Here is a 16,514-nt window from a genome sequence, read left to right on the forward strand (position 1 = left end):
TCCTAAACTGCATCGCACACCAGGGTGGTGGTCTGCTCAAGCACCTTCTGTGACTCCCCATTTCTCACTCCATAAGCCCAAACTCCTTGGCTCTGTACATTCCCCCCACCAGAAGGACCTTTCCTTCCTTCTCTTCCTCCTGCCTTCAAGGCCCATTCCAGCCCAGGGACTGCCACTCTCCCACGTGGGCTGACAGAACAGCCCCTTCTGGCCCCTGTCAGAACTCTGCAAGGTGAGGTCACAAAGCCCCCTGGGAAGGAGTGGCTTTGTCCCCAGAGGCGAGGATTCTGGGAGCTCCCTGGGCTGGAGCTGGGCTTAGGTGCTCCCTGGAGGCTTGGAAAGACAACAGCTCTCTTCATCATGGTGAGGTTTGTCTACATGGCACATCGGGTCACATGGGATGAGGGGTCTTGGACTCTGCCCAGGTCTGTTGGACAAGCCAGGCACAAGCTTGCCTGCCATGTCTACAGCTTTTGGGAATGGGAGCCAGAAAGGGTGGGCTGTGGGAGTCTGTTCATATCCATTTCCCATACCCCATCTGCCCTGGAAAGCACCTCGCACTGGGCTTGGTGTGAATAGTTCCTGTTCTATGGGCTGAAGAGCGTGTGTGACTTTATGTTCCTCGGGGTGTAGAGCAAAGAACGTGGGCTTAAGACACAGTCTAGCTCAGCTCTTGACTGGCAGGGTCACTCATGTCCCACTGGGTCCCTACTTCCTTGGATAGTAGCTGTAATGAGCTTCAGCTTGCCCAAGGAAAGATAATGGAGACAGTAACACCCACCTGGCCCACTTCACAGATGGTCATGAGCCCAGGTGAGACGGTGGAGATAAGAGACCTTGAAGAGAATAAGGCTCTGTGTGTCAGTTACCGAGCCCAGGCTGTTTATGGGTGGGTGTGTGGGGACAGGTGCAGGAAAGGGAAAAGACCCCCTGATTTTGTCCCTTCTAGATAGCTCTCCCCATAGTGGCCTTGGGTTTAGCGAAGGAGCTGGAATCTGGATCCCTGGGTCCCTGGATTCATCAAGTTAAGGGAGTTTCTTCATATTCTGAGATTTTCAAAAGTATTTTTAAAATTAGGAATCACTGTTGGGTTTTTAAAAATGGTTTTTGTATTAACTGACATGATCATATGTGAATGACTATAACTGATTTGCTAGAGGTTGGCTACTCTCATGCCTGGGATAAACTCTGTGTGATCACAGTCCAAAGACTTAACAGATCTGCCAGTGTGCCTGCCAAGCGCATTTTTATTGTCTCATCAACCCTTGGCAATAGAAAAGATGATCATCCCCATTTTCCAGATAGAGAAACAGAGGCCCAGAGAAGTTAGATGATCTGCTCGTGACGGAAGGTGGATGGGCTGGTACTGGAGCCGTGCTGTTGGTTTCAGCTGGGTGCCCTTCTTGGCTGTCCTCCTCTCCTGACCCTCCCCCGTTCTGTGTTGCCTCTGTCCCACAGTGCGAGGAAATACAGTCGCCCATGCAGAAACACACGCAGGGCCTGAGGCACAGCAAGGAGGAGTTGAACAGGCTTAACGAGGCCATCCAGCGGCTGACAGCGGAGGTGAGCAGCGCTGAGAGTCAGGTGAGGGGTGTGTTGGGGGGGAGGGGGTGGGCGCACCGGAATGATGAATGGTGGGACAGTGTCCATTATCTATGACAACTGGACTAGTCATTCCCCATCCTCTGGAATAGATGGGTGGAGTTTCTCCCCGTGACTGTCCGAACAACCAGAAGTGTGGCTGTACACGTGTACATCATGCCGCCTTTGCCTAGGACTCTGTATTTCATGTGGGCATGTAATTAACATGTAGGTAAATATGTATAAATATGTACGCTTGTTTGCCTATGCGCATGTGCAGTTTTGTATCTGTGTGTTTTGTTTGTCCTACATAGCATTAAACTTGAGCCCGTCTCTGGAAATCGCAAGATTTTATGGAGAAATCCAGTTTTCTGGGTTCTCTTTAAAAAATGCACGGATCTGGCCACATTCGGCTAGGGAAGGGAGGCTCTGTCTTCTCCGTCGCCTTCACCCAAGGTCATGCTCCTTTTGCTTGCATCGACCCCACAACCCCAAGCTGCGTCCTTTGATACAGAGACAGAGGGCTCTTGCCATTTCTCGAATCTTGGCTGGTGCTGTTATTATCTATCCTTGTGGAAGACAAAAGGTACCACGCCCGTGTCTCTAAATGAGAGATGTGAGAGACTGAAAACGAGGCAGAGGTCCTGGTGATTGCGGGAGACTGAGAATGTGCACATTTCTTTCTGGAACCAAATACTGTGGCTATAGAGTTAACATTTGGCCTTTCCCTTCGGATGCCTGCAGCCAGGTCTCTGTAGGCATTCGGGTTTGCAGCTCAGGCCCTGGGCCTTAGAAAGGAGAGGTTCCCACATGGATGTTTTCTTTCTTCCGACTTCTCTGCCTCTCAACCTCCCCTCTCTCCTCCCAGCAGCTGCCCTGTCAAGCTCTCCACACCGCCCCCCCGCCCCCACCTCCCCTGGGCTCATGCTCTGTCTGTAGAAGGAAGGGATTCTGCTCCCTGTTTCCCCTGCTTTCCGTGGACACAAGTGTCTGAGGCTCTGAGGGGTCCTTCCTTCTTCAGGCTGTGAGGAGGGACAAGCTATTCAGGTTTCAGGGGGGGGCAGAGCGAATGGGTGGCCCTGTCACGGTTCAGTCTGCCACCAGCCTCCGTTGTTCTGATCCTTGCCCCCCCTCCCCGCCCCCAGTTTCCTAAGCAGCAAGCACAGCTCACCAAGGCGAGCATTTATTATTGTTATATTTCCGCAGAGACTACAGATGCTAGTTTCTTGGGAGGAAATCCGTTTCCTCCTGTTAGCATCCCTGATGAAACCATAAACCTAGCATTATGTGCGCAGGAGCATTTGATGCTTCCTGGAACATAGAGTCACCATATGTGGTGACTTTCAGAAGAGTCACCATACTAGATATGAAAGGCACTCTCCCCTGCCATCCCAGATGGCTGGTCCCAAACCTCCACACTGGGAGCCAGGAAGTCACACAAACACATTTTTTTGGAACGGGCAGGCCCATTCCTTACAGCGATCTCTAATCCCTCACTGGGCTTCCAGCCTCCAAGAAGGGTCTGGATCCTTGATAGGGGTGAGGGTGGGGGCCAAGGATGTCCTGTCCGTGCTCTTCCCTTCGCCCCTCAGCCCTGTGAACTAGACCGAGCCAGAGAGCCGCCAGCTCTGCAGGAGGAGATTGCCTCAGACAGCGCCCAGGGCAAGCTGGCCTGGCTGGAGGCCGCCCTGCAGCGAGCCAAGCAGGACATGGCGCGGCAGCTGCGGGAGTACCAGGAGCTCATGATTGTCAAGCTGGGCCTGGACTTTGAGATCGCCACCTATCGCAAGCTGCTGGGCGGTGAAGAGAGCAGGTGGGGGTTGGGTGGTGCTTTGGGTGTGGCCACAGTGAGGAGAGCAGGGGCACAGGGAGGTCACCATCTGGGTCCTCACTGGCTAGGGAGGGGTGGAGAGAGATGACCTGGGACTCCAGGGCCTTGTTCTCCCGCAGCCAATTTCTCCCCACCAGCTTAGGGCCCTTTAGACAAAAAGGTGGAGCTAACAAGCACCCCTGACACCTGGGACGGGATGACACATGGTCATTCACCCCCCAGGGGCAGGGGCCAGTCTGTCCATTGAGGCAGCTGCAAGGACCAGGGCCCAATCAGGGGGAATGAGGTCCCCAGTTTGGAATGCCTTCTCAATTCTGCCCCCTTTTTTTAAAAAAATATTTTTATTGTTTGTTTGTTTTTTTAAAAATTTCTGAGAGAGAGAGAGAGAGAGAGAGAGAGAGGGAAAGAGAGAGACAGCGTGAGCAGGGGAGGGTCAGAGAGAGAGAGAGGGAGATACAGACTCCGAAACAGGCCCCAGGCTACGAGCTAACTGTCAGCACAGAGCCCGACGTGGAGCTCGAACCCACGAACTGTGAGATCATGACCTGAGCTGAAGTCGAATGCTCAACTGACTGAACCACCCAGGCGCCCCTCAATACTGCCCTTCTTGCCCCAAAGGTAGGGTTTATGGGAACAGGCAAGGGTCTGGCTTTTAACCTTAGCAGGAGAGACCCAAGGGCTGCTGGCTCCAGCTGGGTACTGTAGGCTGAGGGGAGGGAAAGGGAGCCCGCCATGCAACAGGCATGCTGCATTTATTATCTTTCAATCCCACAGCCCCCCTGGGATGGAGTGCTGTCACCCCCATTTTACAGATGGGGAAACTGAGTCTCAGGGTAAAGAACCTCCTCAAGGACCCACAGGTAGAAACTGATAGGTTGAGGCCTGACCAATGTTCTCCTCTACAGTGTCCTTTAAAATGTTCCCTTCATCATCTCTCCTTTTAGGCTACCTCTAGGCCAAAGAAAGTATCTTTAGCCTTCTCCCTCCTCCAAGAGGTCATCAATAAAACTGAACTATCTGAATTTAAGGAGGAAGGATTGAGTTTAAGATCCAGAGGAGTCTGATGGGAAAGGGCTCCGGGGATCTGAGCGAACAGGGGGCAAGTAGGAAGGACAGATCTCTGCCTGTCCGGGCAGGAGGGCCAGGAGAGTTTTGTTTTGGAGAATGGGGATTACTATACCCAGGAGGTATGTTCACTCACCTGCTTCCTCCTTCTCTCCGCAGGCTTGGCCTGGGATTTGGAGCAGGGAGCTTCAGTAAGTAAATAATAGACATAGCTTGGGTTAGAGGAGTTAAATCTTAACTCCCACGTTCCTTTGTGTGCATTCTCTTGGGAAGGGAGAAGGGATCTGCTTCTGCTCTGTGTGTCTCCCTTCTGTGGAAGACTGTTTTTTCTCTCGGGGTGATTTTTGTGTGTGCTGGGGGAGGAGATCTTGTGGTCTGTCTTTTGGGGGCAGGTTCTGTTGGTTTGTCTTGGGGTTCGGGAGGAGGTTCTGTGGGTCTGTCCTTGTGGAAGAGACTGATTCTCGCGTGGGGAGAATCTGAGTGTCCGACCTCAGAAAGGGGGAGAGCTTCTGGAGTCTGTTTCTTGAAGGAAGGGGTCTGTGTATCATTACTTTGGGGAGTCTGTACCTCTGACTCCCGGGGGGCAGGAGGGTCTTTGCATCTGCCCTCTGGGAGAGGAGTCTGGATGTGTGTCTTCTGGGGGCAGAGCGGGAGAAGACGGCTTTCCCCTCTGACCGCTGCTCTCCGCTCAGCCCTGGGCAGCTCTCCCACCTGCGGGCTGGGCTCAGCCTCGGGCCCCACCGGCCAGCTGCCTCCCGCAGGGGGCTCCGGCGCCCTGGACACGAGCGCCCCTGGCGGCGGCTGTGCGCTCTGCGGCTCCCCCAGATGCGTCGGGGGCTTTGGCTGCGGTGGTGCCTGCGGATATTGAACCTTCCTGCCCCGCTGTGGAGAAGTCAAAGAACCCTAGCTTCTGCCCCAAGGACTTGACCCTGTGTCTCAGATGCCTTCTCCCATGGAGCTAGCCTTCACCTCATCTTTCCTTCTTGCCTGCCCCCCACCCCGAAGCGTAAAGTCTTGGGATCTAGTTTCCTGGATGGTGGCTGCCCGAATTCCAAGGTGAAGATAGCCAGGATGCCGGGCCACTGGGGAGGCGCGTGGCTTACCTGGACCCAGCACGCTGCCCCTCTGACCTGCCTCCCACTCTCCACTCTTATTTTCCTGGGACTCCTCACTTGCAATAAAAGTTCTTCCGTGGACTGAGCCGGTGGGCTGTTTGTGCCTGGATTCCTCCAGCTAGGTACAGAGCCAAGAGGAAGTTGGCTGGATTTGGGGGTAGGGGAGATGGCTGGATTTGGGAGTAAGGGAGAAAAGGAGGGAACACTACCAGGAAGCAACCCTCCCCTTGTGAAGTGTAGGTCCACATGACCTCACTTTATGGTGATGTCACTGAACCAGGATCCTGAGGTTGAGGGGAGGGGTGGGTTGATAGAGGGCCCTTGGGGGAAGTGAAAGAAGGGGTTAATTTGTTCTCAGACCTGCCTATTCCGCAGCCTGGGGCCCACATTCCACCATGTCTTGTTGCTGAGCACTGCCTTCATTCATCTGCTCACTCGGTCTACAGACACTTACTGAATGGCCTTTGAAGGTCAGGGGCAGGACTGAGTGAGGCACTCTGGTCCTGGCCCTGCACAGGACATTCTGGTGGGGAGGCAGGCCAAAACCAGCCCCAAAGAGGGTGGAGGAGGTGGGGATGAGGGCGGGTCAACCTCCGCCGCCCTGGCAGGGGCACTTGAGGACAAGCCCCGGGGAAGATGGCCCTCGAAGACTGCGGTGGGGGGATATGAACATGAATGGGTGGTCCAGGCCCACGTTCTAGTTTAACAAATGACCTGATGGTGGGCTGGGAACAGCACCTCTCGGTGGAAGAGAGCATATATTTGGAATCAAATGGAGTTTCCAGCTCTGCCTCTACTTCCAGACCTATGGGGTGGTTTGTTCTGGGCTTTCACAAGGCAATTGGACTTTGAGGAGCAGAGGATAGACCAGTTTGTTGGGGGCGGGGGGGGGAGGTGGCCAGAGAAGGGCTGGATTTCTGGGCTCTTTCTTTGCCACACAGGCCCAAGAGAAGCTTCTACTTGGTGAGCTCACATTTTTTTCTATTGCACAAAGAGTTACATCATCAACACATGTGGGGAACAATGGTTCCTGCTTTCTATGTCCCTGGGTGGGGTGAAGGTGCGTCATTGGCCAGAGGCCCTGGCTTTACCTTTTAAGGTACAGTAGTGCCAGGCTGTCTGCTGTGTTCTCCTGGGTCCCTGCCCAGGAAACAGGTATCCAAAAGGCCCCCTTCCTGGGTAAACAGGACTGTCTCATGCAAGAGGAATGAGACCGAAACTTGGCATAAGGCTGCCACCCAGCAGGGGGGCAGGGGACATGGATGCACACTGGACGCACACAGTAGCCCTGTTTGGTCAATACTGACTGACACCAACTGTATAAACAAACATTCTTACCGACACTCACAGCGCAAAGCAGCTAAAAGCAGAGATTTTGCGGTTGGGCTCCACGTTCCCTGCATTTTGCTGGGAGGTAATGACATTCTGTGATTTTCAAGGTCAGGTTTCTCCAGCTCCCGCTGCACTGATCATGTCAAGGAAAGGACTTGGAGGGAAGTGCCCAGGGAAATGTCACCTAGGAGTCGTTGGCAGGGTTTATGGTGAGCACTCTGGGGCCCACACCACCCAGGACTGGCTGCTCACGTTTTCCCATTTTGAATCCCAAGCCTGACGTCAGTCTAGATCCCAAGGGCTGCTGGCTCAGGCTTGCGTGTCTTGGGTGGGCCACCAGCAATGTTTGTGGTTTGGGGACGGATTCTCTGAGTGGCTCCCTTGGCCACAAGCCACATTCCAGCCTGGGGAGGGAGAGAACTATGTGGTGCATTTAAGGAGAGTATTTCCAGCCTATTTATAAGCTTTGTTAGTCAAGGTGACTTCTGAAGGGAGGCGGGTGTCACCAGTTAAGACATCACTTCTCAGCAGAAGGGGACCACTAGGGAGTCAGCCTTCTTCTGCTGGCTCCCCCTGCCTGCCTCACACTTACGAGCACTTAAACGTGACAGATGTAACTTAGATGTTGGCATCTCTATATAAGCCCCTCAGAGCCAGTGACTGTCTTGTCCACCTATCTCCAGGGTCTGCCATGCAGTGGATATGAATGGGTGATGGGTGAATGGGTCGACTGAGGCTCTATGGTCCTCTGTGGTCAGCATTGGGTCACTCTTCCACTATTAACCTGTTTCACCCTATGGAGACCCCTTACGAGTCTCTGGATGAGTCTACACATGATCCTTCCGGATGCAATTCCAGCCACAAGATCTCAGCCAGGCCGGCCTGGAGTAAGGAAGGAAGGGTCTGGATTCCGTTCCCAATCTTGCTTTTGTCCTGGCCCCCACGGCCTGTTTCTGAGTCTCAGTCCCGCCCTTCCCAAATCTAACTAGTGAAGATTCATCCATCCCTTTTCATTTTCCTCCGTTCTGAAACTTTCTGCACCATGGTTTACCAGGAAAACAAGAATAGTACCTGTCACAGGGCTGTGTAGAAAAATATACTACTCTGTGTGAAGTCCTTAAAACATAGTAAGAGTTACATAAATGCAATTACTATCTTGTGTACTGGAGTCTTGGGAAAGGCTCTGAGCACCTTTATTTATTTATTTACTTCAAATATAATTTATTGTCAAATTGGCTTATATATAACTCCCCGTGCTCATCCCAATAAGTGCCCTTTAAAAGAAGGCTCTCCAAGTCTAAGACCAGCTGGTCTCCTGGCTGCCCCAGCTGGAGCTGGAGTGTGTACAGGGCAGGAGAGGAGTTAGGAGATCCCATGGGTTAGAGCTGGGGCTCCCTGGCCAGAGGTCACCTCCCCAGGATGACACCCAGCGGCACCAACCCTCACCACTCCTGCCTTAGCCCCATTCTCTGCTGCCTCTCCCCACCGGCACATGAGTCTGCCCGTGACCCACACTGCAGTCCTATCCACGTGTACCCACAGAGCGTCCTTCTTCACATGTACACACTGGCATATGCACATTCACAGGCACAATCACGTGTGTAGAAGCACTCTCAGTCACACACAGGGGCTTCCACACAAATGCCGGGAGATGTGCCTGTACCTGGATGCGGTCATATTGTTCTACTCACAGACAGCTGCCTAAAGACAGCTCTGCGGAATGAAGGTACAGACAGCAATGCACCCTGCACGGCTGCACGGCTTCTGGGCTCCCCACCTCCCTCCTCCCTCTGGCTCCTGGTCCTGTCCCACCTCTTCTGAAGCCTAATGGAGCTTGACATTGGTGACAGACCTCAGCAGCCACTAGTGAAAACACTGAGGCCCTGAGAAGGGAGGTGACTTGCCAAAGGTCACACAACGAGGTACTCCATTTTTGTCACCATTCTGCATCAGGAGTATTATGCGCTTGATGCATTCACTCTTGCTCCTCCTCTTGAGTAGGAGGGAATTTTCATTTTCAGGGAATGGAAACTGGAGGGAGACTGGGAGTGAGTAGGGGAGTAAGGCAGGTCATCAGGGCCCTGCCGGGCTAATGAGACCAGCGGGATGGGAAGGGAGGGGTCGGTTGGCAGAGATGGGAAGTTCATTGGGACTGCAGTCGACGGCGGGTAGTTTCTGAACTGGGGAGGGACAGAGTGATGGGGCTGGGGTTTGGGCTTCAGGTCTGGACTCTTGAGCTGGGAGCTGCGTGGTGGCATAGCGCAGAGGGTTGGTTAGAACAATTGCAGGCTCTGGAACTCTCTCAGGGTCCTGTCCTACTCAGAATTCCATCAGGAGGGGAGAGGGGCCATATTGGTGGGTGGGGGGCCTTGGATTGATCCTCTCCCTTAAAAAAGCCTGGTCTTTTCAGACCCCTAGCTTCTGGTCTCTCAATAATCTTATTTATTTCTATTGCCCCAAGGGATAGGAGTGGGCTTAGATTTCTGCTACAGTTTTCTGTGCCTGGAAATTTAGAGATTCGTCCTGCTGTACAGATGTATATTCAGGGAACTGCCTTTGCCATAGCAAGGCCGAGGGGCCATCTCCCCACTTTCTTTGCTACTTGTAAGAGCCCTGTCAGTGTCACGGGGGAAACAGTTCTCTACATGAAGGAGCTTAACGGGCCTGGAAGATGTGGAGATTTCTCTATTTGCTGTCTCCAATCACAGATATAAGTGTAATAAGAGGTAAATGTAATCAGTTTATTTATTTATTTATTGTTAAAAAATTTTAAAGATGTTTATTCACTTTTTTAATTAAACAACTTTTTTTAAATGTTTATTATTGAGAGAGAGGGAGAGAGAGCGCACGCAAGCTGGGGAGGGGCAGAGAGAGAGGGAGACACAGAATTTGAAGCAGGCTCCAGGCTCTGCACTGTCAGCACAGAGCCCGACATGAGGCTTGAACCCACGAACTGTGAGATCATGACCAGAGCTGAAGTCAGATGCTTAATTGACTGAGCCACCCAGGCGCCCCTGTAATCATTTACAGATGTGCACAGGAGGCTGGCCATATCCTTGCTTCCTGGATGGATTTCCACTTTATATTCTGCAAAAGAATACAGCTAATGACAAGCGCATGTCATGATTACTTTGGGGCGGGCACCGTCTACACATGTTACATGTATGGAATTCCTAGTCCTCCCATCTACCTATGAGGTAGGTGCTCTTTGATCTTTCTCCCTTTAGAGATGTGGAAACTGAGGCACAATGAAGCTAAGTAAATTGCCCAAGCTCACTCAGACAGGAAGGAACAGAGCCCAGTTTTGGACCTAAGTCATCTGGCTTCAGAGTCTATGTCCTTCAACTCTGTGACACCTCATCATCTTGCTACGCACTGCTTTCTACCTTGGAGGTAATTTATCAGCTATGGCAGGTCTCCAAACCTCAAAAGGACTCCATCCAAAAAAAAAAAAAAAAAAAAAGTAGCCACATCAAAGGCTTTTTGAAAGTTTAAGTCATGTTCATATGGTTACCCTTTAAGGAATTCTAATAAATTGCTCAGGCATGAGTCTTCCCCAGTAAAGCAATGAGTGATGTTTCCTTAGGTTTTGAGTGGCTGCTGAATCTAATTTTCGTTTTCCATCAGTTGACAGATATGCACAGGGATGTTTTCTGTGCGGCAACAGCGTGTCTGTGAAATGACCACTAAAGGTACACACAGGGATCAAACACTAGCTGGACCACGGAAGCTTCTGAGGCCCTGTCCGGGTTATGGAGCATCTCTGGGCTCTGGCTTCTTCGTCTGCAAGATACTCTGAGGCGGGTCTGGCTAATTTTAAGCACACATTTCATCACACATTAAAGTTGTGTGAATAGGGGCGCCTGGGTGGCTTAGTCGGTTAAGCGTCCGACTTTCGCTTAGGTCATGATCTCGCGGTTTGTGGGTTCGGGCCCCGCGTCGGGCTCTGTGCTGCCTGCCAGCTCAGAGCCTGGAGACTGTTTCAGAGTCTGTCACTCCCTCTCTCTCTGACCCTCCCCTGCTCACGCTGTCTCTCTCTCTCTCTCCTAGAAATAAATAAAACATTAAAAAAATAATAAAGTTGTGTGAATAAAACTACTTGGTGTAGAGGCCTAGCACCATGCTTGGCTCAAGCTGAGACTGCTCCGAGCTCAGGGACAGAGCACTGTGCTGTAGACCCCAGAGTAGACCTCCTTCTATTCCACATGACTTTGGGGACTCCCCCAAACCCTGACCCTTGAGGACACCAGAGGTGCAGACAAGGCTCAGCGTTGGCTACATTGATTTATTGGAAACACAGATCAAGACAGATGAACATGGCAGAGGTGGGAGGGGAGTGGTTAGGGGGTAAGATATGGCCATCAGCCCCGTGACAGCCTAGGGTAGGCCCTGGTCCTGGTCCTCTGGGCCCCTGAGCCCCCTTCGTAGGGTCATCAAGGGGACTTCTTCTTAGGGGTAGCCTTTCCCGGCATGGGCAGCAGAGCCAAGGAAGAGGGCATCACACATAGACAGGAGAGGCCTGGAGTGGGACAGACCTTTCAAAGTGCCAGAGAAGTCGTTGGGAGCTTGCTCCATGGGGAGGCTGCGTGAGAGCGACCCCAGGCCCGAGGCTTGAGTTCAGTTGCCTAACACTTGCGGCAGCTGCTGGCGCAGGAGCCCACGCCGCAGGAGCTGATGCCGCAGGAGCCCAGGCCGCAAGATGTGACGGAGTTGCAGGGGCCGCAGGGCGCACACATTCCGGTGCTCACTGCCAGGTTCCCACTGCAGGGAGCGCTGCACACGCTGCCGGTCACGGGCCGGGAGCCGGACACGCAGAGGTCCCCGCAGACGACCCCGCCCCGGGAGCTGCTGACGCCTGTGAAACCCAAAGTCTCAGTCAGAATTCTAGGGGTGAGCCATCAGCCTCCTTGCAGGGGCCCATCCCCAGGCCCTGAGCCCTGTGTATTAAAATCAGGAGAATCTTTACTTACAACACTAGACCCAAAGCTGTGGTCTTTCCTGGCTCTGACCCCAAATCCCTCCTGACGTGATGCCAGCCCACTTTATTATATTTAGCTTTCAGTTGAATCCCACCCACCAGAGTCCACTACCCCTTACAGGAAGAGAATAAATCCATCTACACAGAGGCTGAGTTACTCACAGACATTCACGGCCCCAATGCCTTCACATAGTCTAGAAGGAAGAAGAAAAAGGCAACATGAGTGATTCATCCAGAGCTCCCCAAATCCTTGGGGTAGGGTCCACAAGTGGTCAGGGTAGGGTCCCAAACCACCTCCTCCCCCAAAATGATGATTAGAGATGTTCCTAGACCCTTGGCCATGGCTGAAACAGAAGAAAGGATAGGGTTTATTCACGGGGCAGGAAGAGGCAGCTGAGAGCCAGGCTAGGCTGGGTCCTACCTCTGTTCTTCACCCTCCAGCAGCCGCCTGTAGGTGGCGATCTCGATGTCCAGGCCCAGCTTGGAGTTCATCACCTCCTGGTACTCCTTGACCAGGCAGGCCATGTCCTGCTTGGCCTTCTGCAGGGCGGCCTCCAGCTCGGCCAGCTTGCAGCGGGCGTCGCTCAGGGCCGCCTCACCCTGCTGCTCTGACTGGGTCACTGCCGTCTCCAGCTTGGTGTTCTGGGGCCCAGGAGAGAACAGAGTGGGTTATGGTCCTGGGTCTCTCAGTCCATTTCCTGGGGATGTCCAGTCTCTCCCCTCCCCCAGATGGGAACACCCCAAGAACAGGTGTCTCCCCTTCATTAACCGAGTCCCCCTGAGGGACCACAACCAGGGACACTTGCCATGCAAGGAAGCTGGATCATGAATGGTGAGACCCATCTGGGGCACTCACTGCCTGTGTGGCCCTGGGGAGGCCCCAGGAGACCCATACCTGGCACTTGGCATTCTCGACCTCGGCGGTCAGCCTCTGGATCATGCGGTTCAGCTCGTTGATCTCCTCCTTGGTGCGGCGCAGGGTCTCCCCGTGCCGGATCACTGTGGCCTTCATCTCCTCGCACTGGGAACAAGCAGAGATGCTCCTGAGGCTCAGGATGGAGTTTCCTCCCATTCGGACCCCACAGATGGTTGGGAGGTTGTACAGAGCTCAGCCTGTGCAACCATACAGGGCAGCCCTGCCCAGACACTAGAACCTGAGAGTTGTGTGCCCTTCTGTTACCATCACTAGGGCCAGAAGCCCCAGACAGAAGAGGCCTTGTTAATATATACCTGGCTTCCCTCCCACTGTCATGCCTAGAGGCAGGTGTCCTGTGCCCCTCACCTTGCTGCGGTACCAGGACTCGGCCTCAGCCCGGCTGCGGGTGGCGATGTCGTCGTACTGAGCCTTGATCTCGGCCACAATGCTATCCATGTTGAGGTCCCGGCTGTTGTCCATCTTGACGATGACCGAGGTGTCGGAGATGTGGGCGTGGAGAACGCGGATCTCCTGCAGATGGTGGGAGACCTTGCTTACATCCCAGCCTCACACACCACAGTGTGGACCCAATCTTCTTGACCTTCAGCCCTTCCCTGGTCTCTGCCCCAGCTCCCACGACAGACTCGTGGAACGTAGCCTCCGGGCCACCCCAAATCCCCGGCCAACCCAGTGCCAAGCCAAAGCCTCCTCTTTCAGGCTGGCAGCTGCTTTCCACCTGGACCACGGCCCCTCACCTCCTCATACAGGCGCCGCAGGAAGCTGATCTCCTCTATCAGGGCCTCCGCGTTGGCCTCCAGGTCTGACTTGCGGAGGTAGGCGCAGTCCACGTCCTGGAGAGATGGGGTGCCTTTCGAGTTCAGAAGACCCCCGGTGGTCGACACCCCAAGCCCCACTCTCTTCTCTCCCATTAACAGAGGTCAAGGGAAAGGACTAGAGCTGTTCTGATTCCCACGCCATCCTCATACTTTCTGACCTGCCTGGGATGGGCTTTGCAGCCTCCTGCCCTTCTGAGAACAAACTCCTTTGTGCGCGAAATGGGCCACCTGCCTTTCTCTCCTCTTGTGATGCCAGCTCTCCTTCTTACCCTCCCTATCCCAGCAAGCCTGCCACACTGACCCGTCCCTGTTCCCCGGCAGTCCTCCAAGACTCCACCTGGTCACCCCAGGTTCGGCTCCGTCCTCCCCAACACCCTGGGACTGGGCCCCTCCTGTTGGTCAGATCCTACAATGCTAGACATGACACTGACCCTCAACAGAGAGACTGGAGCTGCCCTGCCTCCACGGGGTCCCAGCCAGAGCCCCACAACTTCTGAAGCACAGCAGGACATCCCCGCCCCAGGGCAGGGTGCTAGTGCACCGTCCAACGACCTGATTGAGCCTTCCAGGACCTGACCCCTGGGATTTCCCAGCCCGATCTGGCCAGGCCATGTACCCCACGCTGAGGCCGAGACCCAACGGGTCTCCCCAGGAAGAGTCGGTCGTTCTGGCATCCCTGGGGTCTGTGCTTCCGGATCCCATGTTACTCACCTTCTTCAGAGCCACAAATTCATTCTCGGCTGTTGCTCTCAGAGAAACTTCCTCCTCATACCTGAGGCAGAAGGAGGCAGAGGGGGAGGTCAGGGAAGGGGGTGTCTCCCCAGAGGCCACCTCCTCTTCACATCAGCGGAGGGGGAAATATGAGTGAGCTCCCAGCAGCTAGAACCCGGCAACTCTACTAGCTCCGTTCTGTCTGGTTGGATCTGGAATGTGTCTTGGATCCTCTCTCGACTTTAAGTTGAGGGGTCCAGAGAGCTAATGTCTGGGACCTCACAGTTCCCACAGCTGCCGTGAGGTCACCTTAGGAGGCAAATGGGGACTCAACACCCAGCCGCATGCTAGGAGTGGACAGCGGCACCTCTGGGGCACGGCAGTCCCAGCCTCCCCTCATCTGGGTGTCCATCCTAGCTCAGGCATGGGGGCCCGTGTCACCCATCCACCATCGGCACTCAGCACCCCAGGCAGTGGGACACCTGGGGCCCCAGGGCCTGTCAGCCCCGACTGGCCAGACGCTCAGGTGCTACAGGTGGGCACTGAGAGGTCAGCAGGAGGAAGCCAGGAACCTGCAGAAGCCTCCTCCCCACAGGCCCCGGGGACAGCCTCCAAGAAGGGAAGGCTGAAGTAGGGGAGAGAGAGGTGTCCCGGGGGACTCCCGGCCCCACCCTGAGGCAGGCATCTGGGCCACAGTGGTGCAGATGAGAAGACCCTGTGGCACAAGTCCCCAGAGTGCATGGCTGCTCGCCCTTCTGGAAAATTCTTTTCCAGTCTAATCCAATGGGCGCTAAGCCAAGTCCATCTCCTGTGCCCAGCAACACTCGCGGCCGCACTCACTTCTTCTTGTAGCCCTCCAGCACCTCCTGCACGTGGTTGAGCTCGGAGGCCAGCCTCCCGCTGTCGGCCTCCACGCACTCGGCCTCCCGCCTCAGCGTCTCGATGTAGCCCTCGAACAGCGGCTCCAGGTTGCTCTCGCAGCACTTGCGGTTCTGGTAGAACTGCCACTTGGTCTCCAGAAGCTTGTTCTGCTGCTCCAGGAAGCGCACCTGCATTCAGGGTGGGAGGAGGGGTCAGATGGCTCCTGGTGTCCCAAAGCCCATTTGGGGTGAGGCTGGGGTGCTTGCTTTAGGGCAAACTCCCAAAGCTGCAGCTCAGCAGGGATTGGTGGGGATGGGCAGTAGCAGACAAGGCGACTTCCCGATTCCCCTACCGCGGTCTCTGTGTGGGTGCTCTGACCCAGGGATGGGAGGAAGGGGCTGGGCAAGGGCAGGCTCTGCTCTCAGGTAAACTGAGTTATCCAGACCCGATGAGTCCAGGTGGCAGGTGCATTCTGGAGCCAGGGAGAGGTCTCTGCTTGGCCTCTCACTCCCCCCACCTCAGTGCTAGCCTGAGTGTGGAGCATGGGTGGGGTACAGGAAGGGTGTGGTCAAGGACAGCCACCCACTGGATGACCCTGTGGTCCCCTTCCTGTTTCTTATGTCCATTTTTGTGTCTGCGTGTGCGCTGCCCTCTTCCCTGGACATGCCCGTTGCAAGCCTGTCCTTGTCCCTCTGTGGGGACCTGCCTGTCTGGACCGAGGTTGCACAGAATGGAAACATTGTCAAATCAGGAGCCTCTGCTCTATACTCGGTCCTTGGTCGTTCCGTGCCCTGGGTGTGTATCCATTTCATCCATCAGACCGGGAGCTCGCTTGCGGCCACATGGCTCCTGCCCCTGAGGGTCTTGAGTGCCTAGCCAAGGAACCGAAGGCTCAGGAAGGGTGTGATCAAGGACACCCACCTTGTCGATGAAGGCAGCGAACCTGCTGTTGAGACACTTGATCTGCTCCTTCTCATCGTGCTTCACGCACTGCGCGTTGGGGTCGATCTCCAGGTTGAGGGGCGTGAGGAGGCTCTCGTTGACCGACACAATGGTGATGCAGGGCGGGCTGGGCCCGCACACGCCGCCGGAGCAGTAGCCGAAGCTGCGGCCACAAGAGCCGGCGCGGAAGCCGCCGCACACGCTGCGGCTGCCGAAGCCGGTGAGGCCGCGGTAGCAGGAGACGCCGCGGTAGGGGGCGGCGGTGATGCAGCAGCGGCCGGGCCGGGGCCCGCAGGCCGAGGCGCAGCTGAAGGCGCGGCCGCAGAATCCAGATCCGCAAGTCATG

General features: G+C 54.8%; 2 protein-coding genes across 4 annotated transcripts; one reads left to right on the plus strand and one right to left on the minus strand.

Annotated features, from left to right (window-relative positions):
* Window positions 1–279: 279 nt before the first annotated feature.
* On the plus strand, window positions 280–5,677 carry LOC120237915 (keratin, type II microfibrillar, component 7C-like). Of its 3 annotated transcripts, none has more exons than XM_039241412.1 (5): window positions 280–368; window positions 1,459–1,584; window positions 3,174–3,394; window positions 4,637–4,668; window positions 5,170–5,677. In XM_039241412.1, exons 2-5 carry the CDS (start codon window positions 1,480–1,482, stop codon window positions 5,343–5,345), a joined length of 534 nt encoding a protein of 177 aa, XP_039097343.1. In that variant the 5' UTR covers window positions 280–368; window positions 1,459–1,479; the 3' UTR covers window positions 5,346–5,677. The 3 variants fall into 3 exon arrangements, with proteins under 3 accessions (XP_039097343.1, XP_039097341.1, XP_039097342.1); XM_039241410.1 differs by having other exon boundaries at window positions 280–363; XM_039241411.1 differs by having other exon boundaries at window positions 280–363; window positions 1,459–1,563.
* A 5,512-nt stretch (window positions 5,678–11,189) lies between these two features.
* On the minus strand, window positions 11,190–16,513 carry LOC120237898 (keratin, type II cuticular Hb1). The gene is made up of 9 exons (XM_039241380.1): window positions 16,148–16,513; window positions 15,206–15,414; window positions 14,366–14,426; window positions 13,574–13,669; window positions 13,185–13,349; window positions 12,798–12,923; window positions 12,324–12,544; window positions 12,065–12,096; window positions 11,190–11,779 (listed from the first exon to the last, which is right to left on the minus strand). The coding sequence occupies exons 1-9, from the start codon at window positions 16,511–16,513 to the stop codon at window positions 11,550–11,552; spliced, it is 1,506 nt and encodes a 501-aa protein (XP_039097311.1). The 3' UTR covers window positions 11,190–11,549.
* Window position 16,514: the final 1 nt, after the last annotated feature.

This window comes from Hyaena hyaena, unplaced genomic scaffold (assembly GCF_003009895.1).
Source record: "Hyaena hyaena isolate Hyena2069 unplaced genomic scaffold, ASM300989v1 scaffold_192, whole genome shotgun sequence".
NCBI lineage: Eukaryota > Metazoa > Chordata > Mammalia > Carnivora > Hyaenidae > Hyaena > Hyaena hyaena.